The sequence below is a fragment of the Gopherus evgoodei genome, chromosome 8 (assembly GCF_007399415.2).
Source record: "Gopherus evgoodei ecotype Sinaloan lineage chromosome 8, rGopEvg1_v1.p, whole genome shotgun sequence".
NCBI lineage: Eukaryota > Metazoa > Chordata > Testudines > Testudinidae > Gopherus > Gopherus evgoodei.
This window is the reverse complement of record NC_044329.1, coordinates 29,687,761-29,710,931: the sequence shown is the minus strand read 5'-3', so window position 1 is coordinate 29,710,931 and position 23,171 is coordinate 29,687,761. Positions and strand designations below refer to the sequence as shown.

At 40.6% G+C, this 23,171-nt stretch overlaps 1 protein-coding gene across 5 annotated transcripts in view; it reads left to right on the top strand.

Annotated features, from left to right (window-relative positions):
- The window catches only part of LOC115656428 (rho GTPase-activating protein 7-like), a 157,440-nt gene that overhangs the window by 108,856 nt on the left and 25,413 nt on the right, over nt 1–23,171 (top strand). The window contains exons 1-2 of one of the 5 annotated variants that reach the window (XM_030573140.1): nt 14,718–14,796; nt 21,497–21,568. In XM_030573140.1, the coding sequence (XP_030429000.1) occupies nt 14,784–14,796; nt 21,497–21,568 (85 nt within the window). In that variant the 5' untranslated portion in view covers nt 14,718–14,783. Of the gene's footprint in view, nt 1–14,717; nt 14,797–16,450; nt 16,964–17,788; nt 17,977–20,564; nt 20,787–21,496; nt 21,569–23,171 lie in introns of those variants that run through there. The other 4 variants (XM_030573143.1, XM_030573142.1, XM_030573141.1 and 1 more) reach the window with 4 other exon arrangements.

The window sequence follows — 23,171 nt, the reverse complement described above, 5'->3', positions numbered from 1 at the left end:
TGCATAAACAGCAGCATGTGATGGCAAAGAGCAGCTGTCATCTGTAAGTTGCCCCATCCTTGTTTTTTTCTACCAGTAAATTCAGATAGTTTGAATGAAATGGGGGGATAATGGGAAATTTTTGGAAGAAGGAAAAACTTTTAAATTTGGAGATAAGGAGAAAGAAACCCCTTGTGGATCTTGCAGGTTTGACAGACAGAAAGAGTTTATAATAAACTTAGGCCTGGTCTACACTGAAAAATGAAGTTGGCTTAACTGCATTGCTCAGATGTGAAAAATCTACACTCCTGAGCAGCGTAGTTAAGCCAACCTAACCCCCAGTGTAGACAGTGCTAAGTCAACAGAAGAATTCTGTCAACCTACCTACCACCTCTCAGGGAGGTTGTCATAACTATAAAGGGAAGGGAACAGCCCTCCTGTGTACAATACTATAAAATCCCTCATGGCCAAAGACACCAAAATCCTTTTACCTGTAAAGGGTTAAAAAGCTTAGGAAACCTGGCTGACAGCTGACCCAAAGGACCAATAAGGGGACAAGATACTTTCAAATCTTGGTGGGGGGAAGGCTTTTGTTTGTGCTCTTTGTTTTGGGGGTTGTTCGCTCTTGGGACTAAGAGGGACCAGACATCAATCCAGGCTCTCCAAATCTTTCTGAACCAGTCTCTCATGTTTCAGACTTGTAAGTAACAGCCAGGCAAGGCGTGTTAGTCCTATTTTGTTTTCTCAACTTGTAAATGTTCTTTTTTGCTGAGAGGATTTTACCTCTGTTTGCTGTAACTTTGAACCTAAGGCTAGAAGGAGTTCCTCTGGGCTATATGACTCTGATTACCCTGTAAAGTATTTTCCATCCTGATTTTACAGAGATGATTTTTACCTTTCTTTCTTTAATTAGCATTTTAGCTGTAGACAAACCCCTACTCACATTTAGGGGCACCTTACTCCACAAGGAATAGTAGTAACAATAATAATAGCAGAAGACCCACTGAGGTCAATGACTCTCTTGTGGAGTAAGGTGTTATTCAACACAAGTAAAGGAATCACAATCCTGAGCCTTAGCCATGGGTTGTGGGGTTTTTTTTGTGTTTTGTTTTGTTTTTTGTCTCTCTGACCCTCTTGAAAATAACCATTAAAGTATGTTATTTCCCAGCACTACAACTGTTTCTTCATTTCCCAAATACTGCTGCTGAAGTGTTTGGAACTCTGCAGATTTGGAGTCTGTCCATCTCTTTGCACAGATGTCTTGTTACGATGTCACTCCAATGGGCTGGGACATCTTGGCTGCATTCAGAGCAGGTCATGTGATAATATCCAGACACAGCTGTCTCTAAATTGACATCTGAAGAGGCTGCTTGTCTCCTTGTATGCATGAGAGCTGTGTCTGTTCCTAAGAAGCAGGAAAAATTACTTAGTTTTAAAAGCCTTTTATACAGCAAAGACTGTGACCGCAATCATGCAAATACTGATTGGTGGAACTACTCAAGCATGTAAAGTTACTCATATCTGTGTCTCAGGATTGAAGTCTGAATATAAAATCTGGAAAAAGTGGTCCATATGAATCAATATCAGTTGAGAGGGAAGTACAGTGTGAGTAAAACGAGCAAGTGTAAGCCCAATAGGTTTTCCTCATAGCAACAGGACTGAGCAGGAGTGAAGAATACTTCCCCCTTCTTTCTTTTGGGAGGCTGTACATACCTATGCATGTGCATATATGAACATGCTTAGGTGTTTAATGAAGGGTTGCACCGATAAGCACTGGGATGAGAAGAATATAGCATAGGTCTCGATCCTGCAAACTCTTAAGCATGGATTATACATGGGTAAAATTATGCATGTTTGCAGGGTCACCACATAGTTATTAGGATATACAAGCTTCTTTTTGTACCAAAGTGCACCAGTTTCTAGATCTACACATTTCCACTGATGCAAAGGTTAAAATGTTTAATGTTTGATTTTTTTGTTTTGTTTTGTTCAAAGTTAGTCCTGAAATGTAAATGTGTATATTGTGGTGCTTTCCTGCAATTAGGAGGTATTTGGATTTGGGTTCTAGTTCTGACCCAACTTTGGCTGCATTATGGCATTCATTTTGTTATCCAGACTTAGGTTACTGCTATTGCTGGTTGAAAATTTTCACACAGAACATTTGTTTTCTGTTGGAAAATACTGATTCAATGGAAACAAAATGTTCTGCGGGGAATGTCTCTTTTACAGTGACAGTTTTGATGGAAACCAAGCAGACTGGCAGCTCTCTAGGCTGCCCAGTTCCCTAGCAGCACACGTGGTGAGCTGCTGGGCTACCTGTTTGACTTGCTAACCTGGGAGCCTAGAGAGCTGGGCAGCCTGCCAGGGATTCTGGGGCACATATTTCATTTTGGAAACACAAAAATGAAACATTGTTGAATTTCAGTTCCATGAAAAATGTTGAGGTTTGTGGGTTGTTGTGTTTTTTGTGGTGTTGGACTGAAAATGCCAAAAATTTCTCAAGATGGAAATTCAGCTTCCTGGCCAATGCTGATTACCACTTCTCATCCTCCTTTAGCTCTGTACTCCTTCCCTTCTTCCTCCCGCCCACCCAAAAAAAAAAAAAAGTTTGATGTTTTATTGTGATGGGGTGGGTAAGACGAAACTCAAGATACTACGGCAGCTTCTGCTAAAATCATGTATTTGAGTCTGTAACTATTTACTTTCTAATTTTGTTTGGCACAGCACATTTAATATTCAAAAGAACTAAAACAGATGCTTAATCATGGTTGCAAAATTGGAGTTGCAGTGTTTAAAATGGCCATGAAACAAGGAAATGATTCTTATTACCTTGTATGATGTCTACAGTATACCTGTCAGCTAATTTTGATGGATATTATTGCTATTTTAGACCCAAAGTTACTTATGTCCTACATAAATAAATAAATTAAATAAATGGATGTACCTTAAATTTTTTTGTTGAAAACTATTTACTTCAAAGGTGCAGAATTATGCAGCAGAGGTTACAAAAGCGAAGGAAGGAATCCTACAGCAGTTTGTTTTCCTGCTTGAATAATTCCCCCCCACCCCATTTTGGATCTTCATTCCCCTTTTGGCCTTGGCAGACTGTCAAGAAAGAGGTGTGTGCAAGAACCATGAGACGTTTTCAGAGGCCCTTTGATCATTTGGCCCTGAAAGTCAAGCCCTGGGAAGAAGTAACTTCTAAAAAGGCCCACACCATTCTTATGATACACTAAGTACATTTGGCAAGGTTACTGTGTGCAAAAGCCCAATTGACTAGAGCAGTCTTTGAGGCTCTCTACTGCCCATGCAGATTAGTGCATAAGTCAATTCAGGGCTGTTAACTTATTTTTTACACTCAGAGCAATATTTTATTTCTAATTTTAATGTATTTTAGTGCAATATACTTCCCCTTCCCTTCTTTCTGAAAGAGGTTTGTAGGTGTGAGGGTGCAGAGGCTACATATTAGCTGGACCAGACAGCAGTGTAATTAGTCATTATTTTCTATGGTTTAGGAGGCTTTTGATGAGTCAAATTGTAGACTGTGCCCATTTACTACTATGAACTAGTCACTGATTACTTCTTACTGGAGCAAATGAGGGAAACAAACAGGAAGAGGTGACTAAGAGTCACAATGCCCTCCCTGTGCTGCCCTGGAGGATTAGCTATCTGCTGCCCCTCGCTGAAAACTAGAGAGGAATCAAGTCTGAAGTAATTCTTCATGAAAATATCATAAACATTTGTTATATTTTTTTTAAAGATGCATTTTCCATGAGGAGGGAAAGCACTCATGGCCTGAGAACATAGTTCAAAACGGCGAGGCAGTGCAAAATAATGTGACTAGTTCTGGGCACAGGAAGCACATTTGTTTTGTTTTTTTCTCTTTCTATCAAAATGAGATGAAATTAACATGCTTCCCTGATAATGCTGTTGCTTAGGGTGAGATCAAACTGACCATGCATAACCATTAATGTGATCTCTTCTGTAAAGAGTCTTATATTTGAAGTATATTACCCAGTGTGAATATACCTTACTCTGTTAGGCTTGGGAGTGTGCACGTTTGAGTATCTAGTGTTTACTCCAGTAGTATTCCTGTCTGCCTGCACATCCTAACTATTCTGGGTCTTGGAGTGGAGACTGGGTATGTGTAGACTATCTGTCTTCACAGTAAGGCATCTGGAGCCAGCTTTTGTATTAACTACTGAAACAAAGAACTGATTCATACATAGCTATCAGTATGTCAAAACTCGTAAGATTTCACAATGTTGAACAGGGACCTTAATTTGCCCTACATAAACAAAATGTTTCATCCAAAGCAAATAACACTTTTACTTGAAGGCGCTAGGAACTGTAAATAATAAAAGAATGTAATCAAAGGATTCAATATAGTTCATTCCAGTGAGTTAGACCCAGAAACTGAGTACCAAAGTTGTGATCTTAGCGAGAAGCTCTTCTCATTTCTATAAATGTTAATTGTTGCATAGCTGTGTAATAGACAAAGGCAAATACTCCAGTCTTAATGTATCTAATATATAATCATGTAAGCATACAGTGGAATGGCCTTCTGGGGTGAAATCCACCAAACTGCTAAGGGACTTATAAAAGGTTGACCATTTAAGACCTCCATAAGCTGCAAATATGCATTTTACGTGGTGCGTTAGACAGCATTGCATAGGGCCTCTGCACTGAGTTGAATTAACTCAATGTGAACTCTAGTAGAATAAAATTCTTATGTCTCCTCATATAGGAAAAAGTCTGAACTGCTTTATTGCTTTGCAATGTTCAGATTCCAATTCTGTTATTCTACTTGGTCTTTTGTATTACAACAGAGCCTAAGGACTTGTCTACACTGGCACTTTACAACGCTGCAACATTCTTACTCAGGGCTGTGAAAAAACACACACACACCCCCCGATCAGTGGCGGATTAATGATTTTGCCTCTCCGAGGCCCTGAAATAATTGCCGCCCCCGCCCCCATATGAACTTATTAAACATCAATATTTTCAATAACAACACCAATATTTTCACTTTTTAATTCACTACTATTTTCAACTATTTTCTGTCTCACTAACTGATACAACAAAGGAATCTATTTTGCGCATTTTTGCTATCATTTCATTTTCCCTTTTTTTCTTTTGTATAGCATTTTTTTTAACTGAGAACTGCTTAATATCTTCCTTCTGGTCATATTATTAATGTTTAGGATTCTCGCGAATATGTTTATTAAATAGCATTGCGCCGTCATTGGTGGTTTCAATACGCATTCTTATTGGAAGAATCGTGGCGCTGCTGATGTCGTGATTACAAAAATGCTGTTGTTATAAATTTGCCGCGCCTGCAAATTTGCTGCCCTAGGCCTTGTAGGCCTAAGCGATAATACGCCACTGCCCCTGAACGCAGCAAGTTTCAGTGCTGGAAAGCACCACTGTAAACAGTGCACCAGCACTGGGAGCCGCGCTCGCATTGCTGGTAGCTACTAGCGTTGCCAGTGTAAACTAGCCCTAAGATCTGGGCCCCATTCTGCTAGACACTCTACATAGAAACATCATAAATATAAAGTAAATAATACATCCCTCATCTAAACAGACAAGATGGACAAAGCATGGGAGAAAAAAGATTGTCCACTTTTCCCAGATGGGGACCTGAGGCACAGACACATTACATGATCACCTTAAAGTCACACTGAGGTCTGAGGCACATCTGGCTTCTGAACCCAGTTCTCCTGAGTTTGACAATTGTCTTAACCACAAAGCTCTCCCTTCTCACTAGACGAGTGAGACTCTGCTTACATTTATTTTTTGTACGGAAAGGGCTTATCAGGCTTGGGGCACCCATAGTGACATTGTTCCAAGAAACAAAAAAAGTGACTTCATTATAGCAGTTTTTTAGTGTGAATTAACATGCATAGAAATAGACACTAAAATACACCCATGTTCACCAATTAACCTTTACAAGGAAACTAGTTCAATGAACTGTTAGAGTGGAGACCTGGTAATAGCTGAGGTTGCAAACTTAAATTTGAGAACCTCATCAATCTGTGAAATGATAAAGCCTGGACAATTTCACTGCAAAAGTTGGACTCTGTCCTGAGATGATTCTTCTTGGAAAGCTTGAGGGGGGGAAGACAGGAAGGCTGAGCAGTTCAAGTGCACTTAGGGTGACTTGTGACTCTCTCTCATTAAAGGTGGGATGATTTTTCAGAAGTGTTAAACACCATACCGCTCCCATTAAAGTAGTAGGAGTTGCAAGTGCTTGGCACCTCAGAAAATCAGGACATGTATTTAGGTGCCTGACTTGGCATCACGATATAAAAGCACTGCCCAGTACCTAACTGGCCTTCCAGTAGGCCACAGCTTGGGGGATTTCCAGGCCGGAGCCAATGCTTCTATATCATGATGCCAACTTTTCCCAACCTAGTGCTAAAAATTTCCCAAATCCGGTGAAAAATTCCCAGATAAAGTTTTTTACAATGCTTCTGTATCCTGTGGAATTTCTCAAAATCTGGGAATTTGTGAGTAAAATGTTCAATTGGGAATTTTCATTCAAACATTTTACTCACAAATTCCCAGATTTGGGGAAATTTCCCAGGATACAGAAGCACTGATTCCAGTGGACTGTTTAAAATAAACCTCAGGGCCTCTGCTTTTGAAGCAGTGATGCTACTTCGGATGATTATGAATGTTTTATCGAGTAGTTTGTACAGTATGTTATAGAGCATAGAGTATTATGGTGAAGCAGTACTTCTATGCAGAACACCCTTCACTAAAAATGATCACAGAATTTAATCACAGCTGAAATGAAGTTGGCTTTGTTTCCAGAATTAGAGCACAGGACATTCCTTTATACAGTTCTTCATTTAGGGGTGGGGGTGAGGCAACCAGGGAGAGGTGATCTGTGGGATCTCTGGTAGATTCATGTTTACATGGGAAATGTTCCAATGACATCGGAGTTAAAATATGCAGTGGGTTGGCTTTTAATGAGATGTGACTCCACTGATGGGATCAGTGCCTGTCTGAAGTAGCTTGAGTAACTTTCAGAGCAATTTCTACAATTTTGGTTAAGTATAAGGGAGGAGGAAAGACAGGAAAAAGTTCATTTCCATTTATGAAAAGGTTAATTTTGTTCATGAAATAGCTTGTGAATTTGTTTCAAGTGAACTGCTCCAAGATGACTTGCTGAAGTATCTTTCACCATATTTGGGTAAGTCTAGGAGTCTTAGCAACCCGGAATGCCTCTGATTTGGAGACACCATGTATAAAATCTCTACATGTGTAGGCTACAACAGGCAAACAGTAGTGTTTTAGATTGAAAAAGGGACTGTGTGTCCTTAATATTTGTAAAGTACTAAGGGTGTCTATCTGTGCCGTCCAGCACCAGAATCCCACCAGTGTCAGGCATTCAGCAGAGATGATTTTTGAAAGTGGTCCCAACCCACCCAGTGGCAATGGACTTTTCCTGTCCAATAGCTCTGTTCTGGATATGAACTGGAAGAGAGGAAATTCAGCACCAGAGAGTTACTCTAGTTATTGGGATGTGGCAATATGTAAGCTGAGTGACTCAGCGGTAGTGGGCATGGATGGGCTCTGGAATCAGGAACTATGAAGCATAGGAAAGTGGGAAATATCTCCTTAATGTCTCACGCGCCTGTCCTGCGAATCTCTACAGTGTGCCACCCTGGAACTGGACTTGGGGATTTTGATAGATTTATATAAATTATGGTGATGCACAAAGGTCTCATCCAAAATCTAGTACAATGGCCTCGATATGGTAGAACACACACAGTCTCTGCCTCAAGGAACTTTAAAATCTAAAGGGCCCTGAGATGCTGCAACATGAAACTCCTGTGCAGGGTAGGCTGACCAGATAGCAAGTGTGAAAAATCAGGACGGGCATGGAGGGTAATAGGAGCCTATATAGGAAAAAGTTCCAAATATTGGGACTGTCCCTATAAAATCAGGACATCTAGTCACCCTAGTGCAGGGGCACAGCCCCTTTTACCTCAGTGGGGCTCTTTGTGGGTGCACGGGTCCATCCACCTCCATTGTAGTGCAGGATCAGCACCTACATACTCAAAACCCTTCTGAAGCCCTTCACCATTCAGTCATGGCTGCACGGCACTCGACCAAGCCCTACCATATTAACATTCTCTTCTGCCTACCTGCTCTTGATCAGTTACCTATATAATATGAGGCTTGCATTCAAGATCACTGTAAACGTTGTTTACTAATAAACTAACTCTAATTTCTTCCTGTCTCATCACATACTGGCAGCTGTTCAAGGAAAATTAGAGTGGGAAAAAGACTGTATGATCATACAGATGGATCATTTTTTTCATATTGAAACTCTGTCTACAGATGTTCTCCCCAATTGACAATAATACGTTCTGTCGTCTAAACCCCAGTGCATAGATGAGAATTTAATCAGTGAAGGGTGTGTACTTTTTCCATTGAATGGGTGAATTTCTTACTTGACTGGCAACAATTTCTAAATTAATAACTGCTGGATATCCTAAATCAGGTTTATGTAATCTCATTTGTTGCACATGTGCTCAGTGAATCAAGAGCATAATAATACAGTTGCATTATTCTGTCATAAAGAATTGCCAATGTAGAGGTCATTTCCACTCAAATTAGAATTGGCTCCTTCACAAGGCTGTACAAGTCTTAAAATACCAAGTTTTGAGGGGCACTTTTACCATGTGGAAACCAGATGTAATTTTAATGAACTAAGCCCTTAAATTGCAACTTTATCAGGCTATCACAATTAGGTTTGGGCAAAATGGATTGAATAGAAACTTGCAAGACCTTGATTTTCAAATCTTCACTTAAAAATCAAACCAAACCCAAAAGGAACTTTTATTTGATGTTTTAAAAATATATTTGATTAACTACTTCATTCTTTTTCATTTTTATCTCCCTGTGCACTTCAGGTTCCAAACTAGAAATGCCTAAACATCACAAGATGTTATTTTAGGGAAATTTCTAAGCCAGTTTTGCAATCTGAAGTAGTTCATAAACTTTGAATAAGTATCTGAACCTGAAGAATGATCAAAGCATCTCATCCTTTTGAGGGTCTCCCCTTTCTACTCATAATATTTAACAATTCAAAAGCCACCAAACTAACCTTGATTTAAAGATCTAAAAGAAAATGTATGAATAGTAACCTAAGGTATGCTTCTGCAGCCAAACCACATTATAATCCAGTACCATATGGCTCTAAGCATCCATAAAGGTTGTTCAAATATTTTTATTATAAGGCGCCATAATATATGGTTTAACTTGGCTCCAGAAACAATGTGGACAGAGTTTTAATTTTTTTAATTATAAAAAATGTGGCCTCTGCAATTACAGAATAGGAAAATGTTTACAAGTTTGAGATAAACCACATTAGGGAAATGTCATATCAGGCTGGTTAATTAAATTGTTTTGGTTTATTAAAAATAAATAATCAAAGGGTTCATTGAAAACAGCTTACAGCAAATGCAGAGAAATCCGTGATCAGTCACAAAGTTCAAAATGTTTTTAGCACACAAGTGCATTGCTCAACAAAGTGTGCATATTTCAGACCACAAACTATTTTTGTCTAGACTAAGTCTACATAAGCAAAATAGTCTGAAAGGTACTCTCTATTCCATAAAATATGTTATGCCAATGGATCTGATTATAACACAATAGTCCCATGATATGGTTTAGTCTGGCAGTGTAGATGGGACCCAAAGTGGGTTTTAATCATGAGCCCAAATCTTGTTTATCTCTTGCAAAAGTCCAAGGAAGCCTAACAACATGTAAGTCACTCATTAGAACTGGGAATAGAATGCAAGTTTCCTGATTCCCTCAGATTTGTAATTAATCATGCTACTATACACTGAACTGATGGATTTTAGATTTTTCCATTACCACCTTTTAGATCCTTTTCTTAATCAGAGATTTACAATTTGAGATCTTTTCATTTGGGATTACTAACTAAATCTTTGGCTTGTCTACACTGGCAATTAGCAGCGCTGCAACTTTCTTGCTCAAGGGTGTGAAAAAACAACCCCTGAATGCAGCAAATTGGAGTGCTAGGAGCTACGCCCGTCATTGAGGTGGTGTTTTTTTTTTAGAGCTGCAACCACACAAGGCACGTTAAAGCACCTTAAGCTGCAAAAAAGGTGCAAGACAACCTGAGAGAATCAACATGAGCTTGCCTGGGGCTGTTCAAATGAAAAAAAGTCTTTGACATAAAAAATAGCCTCTCTCAAAATCTGGGATTTCTGCAATGGTAGAAAGATTACCTATATCTGATGGAAAGTGAAGGGAGTAAACCTGATTTAAAACTAACATCTTAACTGATTCAGCTGTCAAGTTTATCAAATTTCTCATTTTGTGCAATAGATTTCCTCCAAGAAACAGGTGTAAGCTGTTAATGTAATGTCTATCATATTAGAATAGTATAACAGGGCACTGATATCAGAATATGAAGCTACCCAACTAGAGCTGAGGTCATTAGCATGTTAATTACATCAGACAAATAAATTGTGGAACTTGTTGTGGCAATTAATTCTCAGTGGGTGCAAACAGAATCACTTGGCCCTAAACTGAACACAGCTGGGTAGAGTTGCAGCTATTAGTGACTCATTTTAAATGTGCCTGAGAGATCCTATATCCTTAATCCATGTAATATATAGCATGTCATGGAATGATAAATTGACAAGAACAAGGAAATTGCTATATCATAGTATCTAGGTTTATAGATTCATTCATTTTAAGGCCAGATGGGACCACTGTGATCAGCTAGCCCTGGTCTATACTAGGAATTTACTTTGGTATAACTATGTCTCTCGGGTACGAAAAATCCACACTCCTGAGAGACATAGCTGTGCCGACCTAACCCCGGGCATAGACCAGCGTGAGGTCGGTGGAAGAATTTCTTCTGTTGCCCTTGCTATCACCTCTCCGGGAAATAGATTTTCTACACCAACAGGAGAAGCCTTCCCATTGGTGTAGGCAGTGTCTATCCTGAACTGCTACATGGGCGCAGCTGCACTGCTGCAGCATTTTAAATAGATCTATCCCTACTCTGACCTCCTGTATAACACAGGCCAAAATAATTTCTAGAGCAGCTCTTTTAGAAAAACAACACACTTGTTTTTGTTCAGGATCCTTTTTTACCTTTATGTCTGAACAGATATCAACAAGATCTACCTAGAATCATAGCTAGACATGCATCCGACAAAATGGGTATTCACTCACAAAAGCTCATGCTCCAATACGTCTGTTAGTCTATGAGGTGCCACAGGACTCTTTGCAGCTTTTACAGGTCCAGACTAACATGGCTACCCCTCTGATACTAGAGTCAGGGGCTATGTCTAGACTACCCACCATATTGGCGGGTTAAAATCGATTGCTCGGGGATCGATATATCGCGTCTCATCTAGACGTGCTTATATCGATTCCGGAACTCCACCAACCCCAACGGAGTTGCGGAATCGACAGCGGGAGCCGCGGACATCGATCCTGCGCGGTGAGGACGCGTGAATAATCCGATCTTAGATATTCGACTTCAGCTACGTGATTGCTGAAGTTGCGTATCTAAGATCGATTTCCCCCCGTAGTGTAGACGAGCCCATAGACTGTCTCTCATCTGTTTCCTAGCTTGTATTGGTTGAAATAGTCATGTTAACTTTACTTTCTAATTTTCTTTTTAATGACAAAACATTTTTCATTTAACATATGTATTGCAATCTCAATGCAATTACAAATATCACCTCAAATAGGACCCAATTAATCTCCGTGGCACATTAACTTGTGTCTTTAATAATGACTGAGGGGTATCAGTACATCATGCCCAGCCTTAGTACATATTGGTGCATATTTGAAAGCCTTGTGCCTGGGCTGTTCAAATTTCCCTCAGCTGAACTGTATTGAGTTGGTGACTTCCTCAGAAATTCTGTGTGTGTATTTATACTCTCTCCCCCACAGACTTATTGGTACTATAGCACTCTGATCTTCCGTAATATATGGGCATAAAATTATGGTTTATGGGAAGCATTATGATGAATTGTGCCAATATGTAATGTATGGACCCTTATTTCGTGGACTCTTGGCACAGCACATTGGAAGTCTGTTGTGTTAAAGGGACATTATGAACCTGGAAATCTAGACTGCTTAAAATAGAAAAGCAGTTTCAGGTACTATACCTGCACTTTAGTCCTGCAACCAATTTTTTTTGGGGGGTGGGGTCAGGTGTAAAATTGCATTTCCTTTTTGAAACAATATTTTCCCTCTACTGCTGCTATGTGAAAAATCCTCACAAAAAGGGAAAACAGCAAAATAATTATAAACAAAATGCTCTCAAATGTACAAAGTATAGAAACTTCTCCACTCTAATCTTTAGTCTGATGTGCCCTAGACAATATTACACCATTGCACAGGTGCAGCTCCACAATTGGAACAACAGTGGGAACACTAGTGGCAATAGGCTGCCAGTGTTGCAGTCATTGTGTAAGTCAGCTCCAGTCAGGAGTAGACAACAAAGAGATTAAGACAACTGCGCTGCTGGTAACAATAATGTGAAATAAAAACTTCTAATGCAGATGCAGTCTAGATACTAATCCTAGAAGCAGCCTGTTGGGGAAAATGGAATCAGAAGTGTGAAGTGATGATTAAACTGTCTGCATCCACTTAATACACAATCAAGAGAGTGCCAAATTACATTATGATACTCATGTGACATACTATGTCTCTGAACATTTGGGAGGGTACTTCCCAGCACAGGTAGACAGATGTGTGTTAGCTCTGCTGGAGCTGGTGCTCTAAAATAGCGGTGTGGCCATGGCAGTATGTTATACTTGGGGCTAGCTTGTGCCACTAAAAATAGCAGTGTGTCAGCTTCAGCAGATCTAGCGTGTTCCCATCTGTACTGGGAAGCCCCTTCTGAAAGCCTATTATGCCAGTGTAAAGTTCAGTTTATAGGTCTTGCCATGCCTGGTTGCCCTGGCGCTCTTCAGATATCATTTACACGAGGTACACAATTAAAGAACTGACTGACCAAGGAGATATTCTTTCACACAAGGTTTTCCCATCCAAACAATACACAGTTGCTACTTTTCTAAGTAAACTAACATGGTTGTTGATTTTAAGGCTTTTTAAAGTACAGTTTGATGTACTATGCAACAAAACCCATTTATAAATAAGCTCAAGTGGATTGCACAGGGTGACTTTATCAATACCCATAAGAGGAAAGACTGTCTGGTAGTTCAGATGCTAGCCTGGGACTCTTGAGACTGCAGGAGTGTTGTGAGGAGCTCTTTGACCAATAAGTTAGTGTCAGCAAGAATGTGAGATTGCTAAGTGTCATGAACTTTGGCCTATGACAAATCTTCCATTAGAAATGTCTCAAAATAAGGAGTTACTATGGAAAAACTAATAGATTTGACTATCAGGGGCACAGGTGTAGTAATATGTATTTGGTGTATTGCCCTCTCTCTCTGATCTCCCACCCAAAAAATTTTGCAATGTGTGCTGTACAGTAATATTCTAGTATGCTTAAGTTAAGGAGCAACTATTATTTTTGATGCCCCATAAATCAGAGGCAATCAATAAATTTCACTTCCATTTTTTGATGAAACTTCATTTTCTGTTGAAAAACTCCTTATTAGGGTTTGTTTACACAGGGGACTAGCCACAGGATTAACAGCATGAAGGCACTCTCTTAGTGAGGAATAAGAGTATCCATTCTAGGAGCTAGTGTGGAATAGCTATTGAACTTTAAATCCACACCTTACCTTATTTTGCAATAACTTCCCCATATAGGCAGGTCCTTCAACCCTGATTTTTAAAATAACTGTAGTTTTGCTATGCTCAGCATAGCAATAGCTAAACTGATTTAGAAGTCAAAATTGCATTATCAAAGGGTCTTAAACTTCTAAATCAGTTATGCATTGCAATGCTGAGCTCAGAAACACTTACATACCTTTACAAATCTGAGTCTTTAGCAATTTATTTAGTGAACCATCAAAGGCTGGAGGTGGAAGAGTCCTATGCTAATAGTATCAAAGCAGCACACTAGGGTAAATATCTCAGGTATGGTTCATGCTTTTCTGGGATACTAATGTACCAGTTTTTGAGCACAACTTTCCTGGTTAGTGTATTATAGCTACATGGCACTGCATCTAGTTACTTAAGTGAAACTTACTTTTAATTTATTGGGGAAAAAATTCCTAAGCGCAATTGTTACAGCTCTTAATAAATGATAGTGCACACCCCAGGACCATACAGCGAGCCGGACAAAATCCGTGCTGGAGCTGTTGACCATTGAAGGCCAAGGATCAGAGTGGAGGGGAAGAGATTCTGGCCTCCTCCCTACTGATAAATCATTCTCCGCTTCTAGTTAGCCCGGAAAGGGGCGGGGGGATGGGTGCGAGCCGTCTGTCAAAGCAGTGGTAGGTAACAGGCGTCCTTGTAGCCCTCAATCACGTAAAATGTGAAAAAAATTATCTAAGTTAATTTCATTAACACCCCTTTGTGCTCTGGCTCAGGGCAGGAGCCGGCGAGACTGCCGCCCCCAGGCTCGGGGGAGGGGGAGAGCCCAGGACACCCGGACCGAGCCCAGCTGCTGTGCACCCCTCCAGCAGTAGTGGCAGCGCGCCGGGGCTGGGCTGGCTCCTTCCCAGCTGTGCTGGGGCGCCCAGGCCGCCCCGGATTGGAGGACTCCACAGGGGCCCTGCCCCGCGGGCAGGCGCGGCGCAGCGCCCGCCCTCCCGCCGCGCGGCTCCGGCTGCCCGGGGCTGGGAAGAGCGGGAGCCGCGCGGGGAGCCGGCAGGATGATAGTGACACGTGAGTGCGCGGGGCGGCTGCTGAGGCGCAGGGGGAGAATCGGGGCCGGGGCCGGGGCCGAGACCGATGGGTGCCCGGCCTCTAGCGGCTCGGTGAGCCGCCAGGGGAGCGCTCCGAGCGCAGCGGGCCGGGGCTGCCACTGGTGCTCCGCTGTCTGGCTGCGGACTCGGGCCCGCCCGCTCCCCGCGCTTTAGGGGGGCTCTGACCGACACCCCACCCAGGCGGGGGTAATTCTCCTGCAGAAACCTGCCTTGGTGAGGGCTGCGGGGCGCGCGCGGGGTGTGTGAGTGTCTTTCTCCTAACCTGAGTGAGTAGCCCCCCCCCCCCCGCAGTGTGCTGGTCGGGGTGGCTTTGAGTCGGGCACGCCCCAGTTTTTCACCCGTTAGCTGAAGTCTTTCTGCAGTCAGGCGTGTGGCCAGGCCGGGTGAGAGAACGTAGGTTTTCTTTTCCCTGGTGTTACTCTGCCGCTAAACAACTTGCCTTTAAAGCGTCTAAGTCAGTGGCCTAGATTCTTCAGAGACTGTCTTGACCTTGAACTCGCTGATTGTGTCTCCTGCAGTACATGCGGTAAGGTAAACTGAGGCACAGAGCAGTTAGGTGACTACTACACTTTAGCTCCCTTACAAATACAAACCTCCTCCTTATAACTGCAACAGGACACTTACTCTTCCCGTGTATTCCATTCAAAACAAGTAAATAGGCATGTGTTAGGAGGGGTGGCATTTCCCCCTTCACCTTGCCAGGAGATTATGGTTTAAATATTTGGTAGGGACTCTCCAATTAACATCGGTAGTGCACAAGGTGCTGCTCAGATTCATGTGGTTCCAGGGGAGTTTGCAACTGATACATTGATTGCAAAGCTGAGCCAAAGCAAATAGTTGTGTCTCCGGGGTATACTGGAAGACTTGACTCCCAAGGACAGAGTTGTAATGTGGGTGAGTGTATATGCTGGCAGGCAGTAACATTGAATTGTGACAGCAGTACTCCAGAGAAAACATCATGTACTTTTTTAGGGGAAAAGGAACTATTGAAAGGGTTTGAGGACATACACTTCTAATTCAGGTGAATGGCCAGAAACAATTATATCCAGTAGTTAAGTGGATTGTAAGGTATAATTTTTTGTTCAGAACTAAAATTGTTTGTAAATACATTTGTGGTGCTGCCGGAGGCTAGAAATCTAATTTGTGATACCTGTTGGGATTTTGATGTACAGCTGGGCAACCCATTGGGATTTAAGTGGATCTAGTCCAGTGGATGTGTTTTCCACCGCACATGTGCAGATGGGAATTGGCTTCCTAGGAGCTGAAGTTTATGGACAACTGATAAGAAATTTTACAGATGCAACACGGAATACAGACCAAGGATGACAGGAAGGACTAATAAGTTTATCTGCAACCTGGATCAGCCCCAGAGACAACAGCTTGAATCACAGCCCACAATGAAACCAAGCAAGAGGCTTCATGAAGAACCTGTTAGCTTAGTAGGTGCTGGGTAGGCTAATTTCTTGTAGGAACAATGCATTCCAGAGTTTGACATCTGGCTGCTGCAGCGGCCAAGCATGTCCCATGCATGTTGACTCCAGTTCTGGAGCAGATGGAGGTGGTTGAGAAGGACAATAGATTCAGCATTACCAGTAACAGAAGGAGGCTGCAGCATCTGATTAGTATTAGGGCCATCTGCTTTGCTGTATTTTTTTTTTGTAGGCTTGCCTTTTGCTGTCATAGTATGATTATTGTATTATGGAAAAAAATCCTTCATGTGTCACACAAGGATCAAGAGGGAACAAAACTCTTTTGAATTATTTCTATAGCCTCACAAATTGGCATCCTAGCCTAATCATGTAATGTTAAAATTAATTCTACACTAATTGTTCTCTCCTTTGTACCTGCTGTGAGTGAGGAGGAGATGCTGCTACACTTCCTGGTGAGCTGGGAGTGTTGAGCAAATCTTACTTTTCATAGCAATTTCTTAAGCAATTTAGAGCTGCTGAAGTGGAGAGTCCTGGGATAATTGGTATGGAGTTGCTGCAAACAGCAGGAATGTTCAACATCTGCAAGGTTTTGGAACAATTTCAGACTTAAAAACCCTCGCCCTTCAATTTTCTTAAACCCTGATCACCATCTAATTCTTATCCATTAAAACTGGAAGACTACATTGTGACACGAAGGTGAAAGATGTGCATTTACCTTGATCTTGATTATGGAGATGTTATAGTTTTCAAATGCAGGAAATGGTAGCGAGGGACAACTGTTTTTAAAAACAAAAGAAACAAAAAAACCCCAAACAATATATTAAGAATGAGTTTTATGTTCAATATATTGCAGCAATACTGTCAAGTATAAATTTATATGCTGTAGTTTTAAACAAATATCCTTAACTGTTACTAATATCGTAAATTATTAAAACAAAGTATTTTTAAATTCTAAAGTACTAGTCACTATTCATACTGTTTGTTTAGGTGAAGTATTCATCATTTTAAACTGAGATTAGACTAGTTTGTTTCATGTGCTCTTTCTGGTTAGTTTCATTTTCTGCCTTTCCTATACTATCACAGGGCTGCTGTTCTTGGGCAGCAAACACTGCAGAGAGTATGTTTAAATTCAAATCTTCATTGACATTTTAATAAAAAATGAACATTCATATTAATGTGAGCATTTGTTTGGTTTTTGGACCTAATCATCCCTTCTAAATTTTGGTTATGTGATAACCTGCCTACGTAACTCTATATTACAATCCTATATGGAAAATTGGCACGGGTCATGCATTTTTGTTTTGCTTCCCATAAACATTTGGCAGTGACCCTGTCACCTTTGGCGCAAGAGAAAACAGCTAACTTTAAAGTGCTGCCTCTAATCTCTGATAAACTAATGGGGCTTGCAGGAAATGGAAATTTTCCAACTGCTTAAATATTTATAAAACCAAACAGTGTATTTAATGTGCGAGGCGGAGTTGCCATGTCAGAGTAACTCTGGTATTTCATACCATATACAGATAATGCTGTACGATTTCTAGGAATCTGCCTTCTGCTCAATCCTGAGAAAGAGGATGTAATTGTAATAGAATTCGGAGTGTCACTCCTGTGCCAGCTTTTCAAAGGATCTCCCATTTCCTGCTTCTATTTAGGAGGGGCTGACTCCTTCCCTACAAGCATCTGAGCAGCTATATTGGCATCAAAAAACAGTAAGCAGTTAGAATCATCCTGTGTTTTCTAGCATCTCTATTTTAAAAAGTTGGTCAGTAAGTCTATTGATAGATGCTGTTGTAGTATCTGTGTAACAGTATAGGGGCAAAAACAATTCTAATAATTTAGTGAGGTTGGCAGTTATGAATAGTGGCTAACACACAAAGTTTGTACACCTATTACAAGAACTGTACAAATATTTATTAATCCCCATACCACTTTAAGTAAAATACATACCTTGATTTCACAGTTGGAGAGAACTGAGACTGGGAGGGACAAAGTGGCTGTGGGACAGAGCAGATATTAGAAGACAAGAGTTCACGTCTTTCTTCTGCATAAACTACTAGGCTAGGCTGCTTCCCTGATCAAAAAGTAATATGGGTGACCATTTCAACAGGCTAAATAACTATTTGTAAGGCAATGGGCTCTGCTCTACATAAACGGATATCTCAGACTCCAGTTTAGTCCTCACTGAACTTTTGTGGCTTTTAGCTACACTTTTTAAAGCACTGTGTTAGTTTATAGAGCAATAATATTCATGATTATAGTAGCTCAGTTAAACCAGGATTCAGAAGTTCCTTGTTACATCTCTAATACTTGGTGCCCAAGTTTGATACTATACTGTTGGTGCAATACAATGCCATGCCTTCATGAGTATTGCCCTTTTTTCAGGTGTTAACATTTTGGGGGTGTTGGAACACTCTGTGTGCATCCATAGAAAACATCAATTGGGTATTTAATATGTATGCCATTGCTGCCAAAATAGCTCTTCAGACATCGCATGTCTTAAATTCCCTTGCTGTCGGGCTGCAAACTAGCCTGGCACATCAGGAGTCTGATGTAGGTCAACACACATTTTCCTTTTGATAAAGTTTATTTCCTCCTCTGAGGTTGATTAGTATCATATTGGTACAGTTTGTTTTTTTTGTTTTGTTTTTTTGGAGGGGAGAATAGGGAATGTCCTTAGATCATATCTAAACAGCTGGGACTCTATTTTCCAATTATCTTAATTCCCATTAGAGCTGCACCTAAATCTTCCCTGGATGTCCGTGGCATCCACCGACTTTTTTAGAGCATTTTGGCAACCATTTCTATCAGTGAAATAATAACAGCTAGATTGTTTCAAAAGCTGTAACATGGGAACAGATATAGAGTAAGGAGTGTATTGATGCTTCCTGTACAGAAGCCTGGTAACAGAGGGGCAGCAGGCCAAGATGAAGGTATTCAAAGGGGAGGAGTACAGATATCAATATTAAGAGCCCTTTATACCAAAATAAAGGGCTTCGTTGTGTGGACGGGTGCAGGCTTAATTCAGTTTAACACTGCTAAATTTGAGATAAACACGTAGTGTAGACCAGGCCAAAGTAAAGAACTTTGTAGTGTCTGTAACCTTTGTGTACAGTGCTGCATTGAAATACCTGAAGGTAGAAGTTAATTTAGCTACAGAATAGAGGGACAGCAGTACAACTTTTCCGAACCTGCCTTGACCTTGTTCCAGAAGGGACCACCACTGGGGTGATAAGGTCATTGTGTCCAGGATCATTAGCTGATGGAAAAATTACTAATGGAAACATTTTTTAAGCTGCCTTCCTGGATTAGTTTTTCTTGATTCAATTCGCAGTGGAAATGTAGCTGTAGTTTCAGAAGGAAGCTCTGGGTTACTTTAACCTGGGAAATTATTTAACGTTTATGGGACTATGTAGATTCTTCCGTCTTCGCTGGAAAAAGATGTGCTTAACTTAATTAACGTGAGTTAGTCCTAATGAAGACAAGGCAGGGCATAGTTTACTTTTTGCAGAGTTAGCAGGTTGAGTTAAAGACTATGATGAACTTAGGGTTTCCTTGACCCGCTGATTTGTGTGAAAATTAGAAATGGCCTTACCTAACACAAGGTCAAATTCTAGTGAAGACAGCTCGAGTTAAGAACAAAGCTTTTTTCCTAGTGAAGATAATGCCTAAAGATTTATTATTCTTCTTTTCACTTAATGTGGGTATGTCATTTAGGAATGTGCATGTGATTTATCAATCTGTTCCTGATTTTGTTGTTAAAGGCTATGCTTTGATAAAATTATGTGCAAACTAGGGGCAGTTGGACCTGAAATGTGTATTATGAGAGCAGCAGCAATGGTATATTTAGACTGTTAAAGTTGGCATAGAAATAAGTATTTGTGAAAATTTTTTAAAATGGAGAGAAGTGAATCAGTCTATTTAAAACAAATGTTATTTCAACCTACCTCCTTACTTGAAGGTGAAAATGGTTGATTGGGTGTGCATTGCAATAGGATTTCCTAAATTAATCAAACTGAGCTTATTTGACTTAGTAATAAAACAGATTCAGAGTTGAGAGATTTAAAATTCACTTTATGAAGGAGGAGCAAAGCAGTAAATTCATGAAAAAACTAGAAATATATAGATGAATTCCTTCACCTTACTAAACTGGTAACTTACTGCTGAATATTTCAAGTAAAATCAGGCTATGCATTCCTATGCATAAATGTATGGAATGCATTTTTTGTTTAGAAAACATATTTTAACAAACCAGTTTGTTTCTTCTGTCTAATATGCCAGAAGCTCTTCCTAAAGATTTGAGGAGAATGCACAGGGACTGTCTGTGTGTCAGACAAGCCTTGACAGTTTGGTTGTACTCATAACTCAACTAGAAGTGTACCTAGGAAGGAGAAGAGTGCAGTTCAGGATTCCTCTCCTCCACAACAGCCACCACTAACTTGCAATATTGGCACAGTTTAGAAGCAGCTGATATGTGCTCTTCCAACACATACTAAACTTGATTACATTTTTAAGGCATCTGGTGAGTGTTCTGTATTTCTGTAAGGTTATGCTTCGCCTCTGCTCCTGTGGGAATGTTATAGTATGGCCATAATTGCTATAAAATGAGCAGTTGATTCCTGATATCTGTTGTCCTGAAGTAACTGCCAAGTGGAATTGATAGTGGGCAAGGAACAAAATATTAAGACTCTACCAATGGGTACTAAACCGGGGCAAATTCTTGTTACTATGAACTAGTAAGTGGTGTTCAATGTTACTAATGGTGTGCTGGTCTTCCAGTTTAACTAATAAAGTAGTATTCTCTGCTATGTATATGTCCTGCTGTCATGCCTAAGAGTCAGTATGTGTGACTGGGCATTGATATCTTTTACCAGTAGCTGGACATGTGTATCATATATCCCTTTTTGTTCATTCCAACGTGTAACAGATGTTTCAGAGCACAAGATTTTCACAAATGGATAATGTAGACTGGTACACTATATAGCAAATATACCCCACTTTCAACATATTTGTATGTTTGCATCTACTCTACAGTGGAATAAATACACTGTGTGCGTGTACTCATTTTAAATAGTAAACTAGCAGAATTTACATATGCAGGGGTCCTCAGGAATCCACCTTTGTGGCGTCTTACAGAATAACCTTGCTTATTTAATAAGTCACCCTAATTGCTTGATCTCTAAATTTTTTGTTAACAACTGAAAGTCAGTCTTTTGTTATGTTTTATTACAGAAATTGAAGCCAAAGAAGCCTGTGACTGGCTGAGGGCTGCTGGTTTCCCCCAATATGCTCAGTTATTTGAAGGTACAGTATGATCCATACATCTGATATTAAATCCAACTGGAATCCCTTTGTAAAAAAAAACAAAAATAAAAACGTTCAGAGCCCAGTACCTTTGACCACACATATACTGTAGGCACAGCCATGTTGTTGTCACCAGTTCATAAAAATTTAATCTGATACAGTTTAACAAACAAAACATGGAGCTGAGTTGTGCGCATGGAAAGTATATCTTAAGTTAATGTTTGAGCAGCAATGTAAAGGTTTTTTTTAAAATGAGGGGTGTGGGGAAAGGAGCAAACATAAGTAATACGCTTTGGTAGCAGAGATTGCAATTCAGGTTGAATTTTTTTCCCTACTTTTTAACAGCTCAGAACTTTTTCAGTCTCCTTCCTTTTTGGCTGAAATTTTCCATGTTTTAGTTTTTTTACTCCTAGCAATCACTCAAGCTCTCTCTCCACCCTCCCAAAAATGCCTGAACATAGTTGTTTGAACCACTTTTTAAAGGGGGGGAATACTCTTCCAATCAGGAATATCTCAAATAGATTGTAAGTTCAGTCTCAGCTTGTTCTCATAGTGTTATTGGGCTATAAGGGTTATGCCAAGTTTGGAAAAAATGATTGTCATTTTGAAGTTATAAACGTTTAAAAACAGAGCAGTTTTATGTGTGCATGTTAGAAATATGCTTATTAATATTTATCAGTCTAAACTTTTGATTTAGGATAGCTGGGTTGAGAGGACATGAAACCAAATAGCTATCGATCAAGGAAGTTACAAACATCACTGGCAACACTTTCTTTAAAACAGACGAGCAAACAAATCAGTGATTGCAACATTAAGATTGAGAAATCAAATAGTCAAAGCTGAACTTGGAAGTCATATACCTTAAAATGTGGTGTCTCATGATATCCTTTGTCAGACTGAAATAGGTAGTAGATATAAACTAGCATTTTATATGCAGCCTTACAGTTTGTGTAGATACTCAGTGTATCATACTGTATAATGCTCTCTGAATTAGCCTGAGGATGGAATGCAGTGTTCTGACTTCACTTGATATCTAAATCTCAGTAAAAGAATCCAAGGAAAACATTGCCAGTGGAACTAGCAGCCTCCTTGATCTGGGAGGGTAGATCTCAAAATCTGGGCTGTCGAACTTTAATCATACTTTTAAACTGGAGAACTGACTTTACTCAGGTGTTGCATGTTTTGCTGATCTCACTAAAGTTTAAGCAGAGTGTCCCAGGCCAGTGGGGTCTGCGGGAAGCTGCGCAGGCTGAGGGATGTGCTGGCCATCGCTTCCGGCCGCCCCCATTGGCCTGGAGTGATGAACTGTGGCCAGTGGGAGCCGCGATCGGCTGAACCTGCAGATGCAGCAGGTAAACAAACTGGCCCGGCACCACTGATCAGCGCCTCCCCTCCCTCTCAGTGCCTGCTGTGGAGCAGATGTTTCGCGGTGTCAGGAGGTTCGTGGGGCAGGGAGGGAGAAGCGAAAGCCCAGTGTGCTTGGGTGGGGTAGGTGTGGAATGTAGCAGGGTGGAGTGGGGCGAGGTCTGGAGGGAGCATACCAGGCAAATTAAAAACTCGGGGCCTATGTCCCAGGTACTGCAGCCCCTCTAGGGATAGCCCT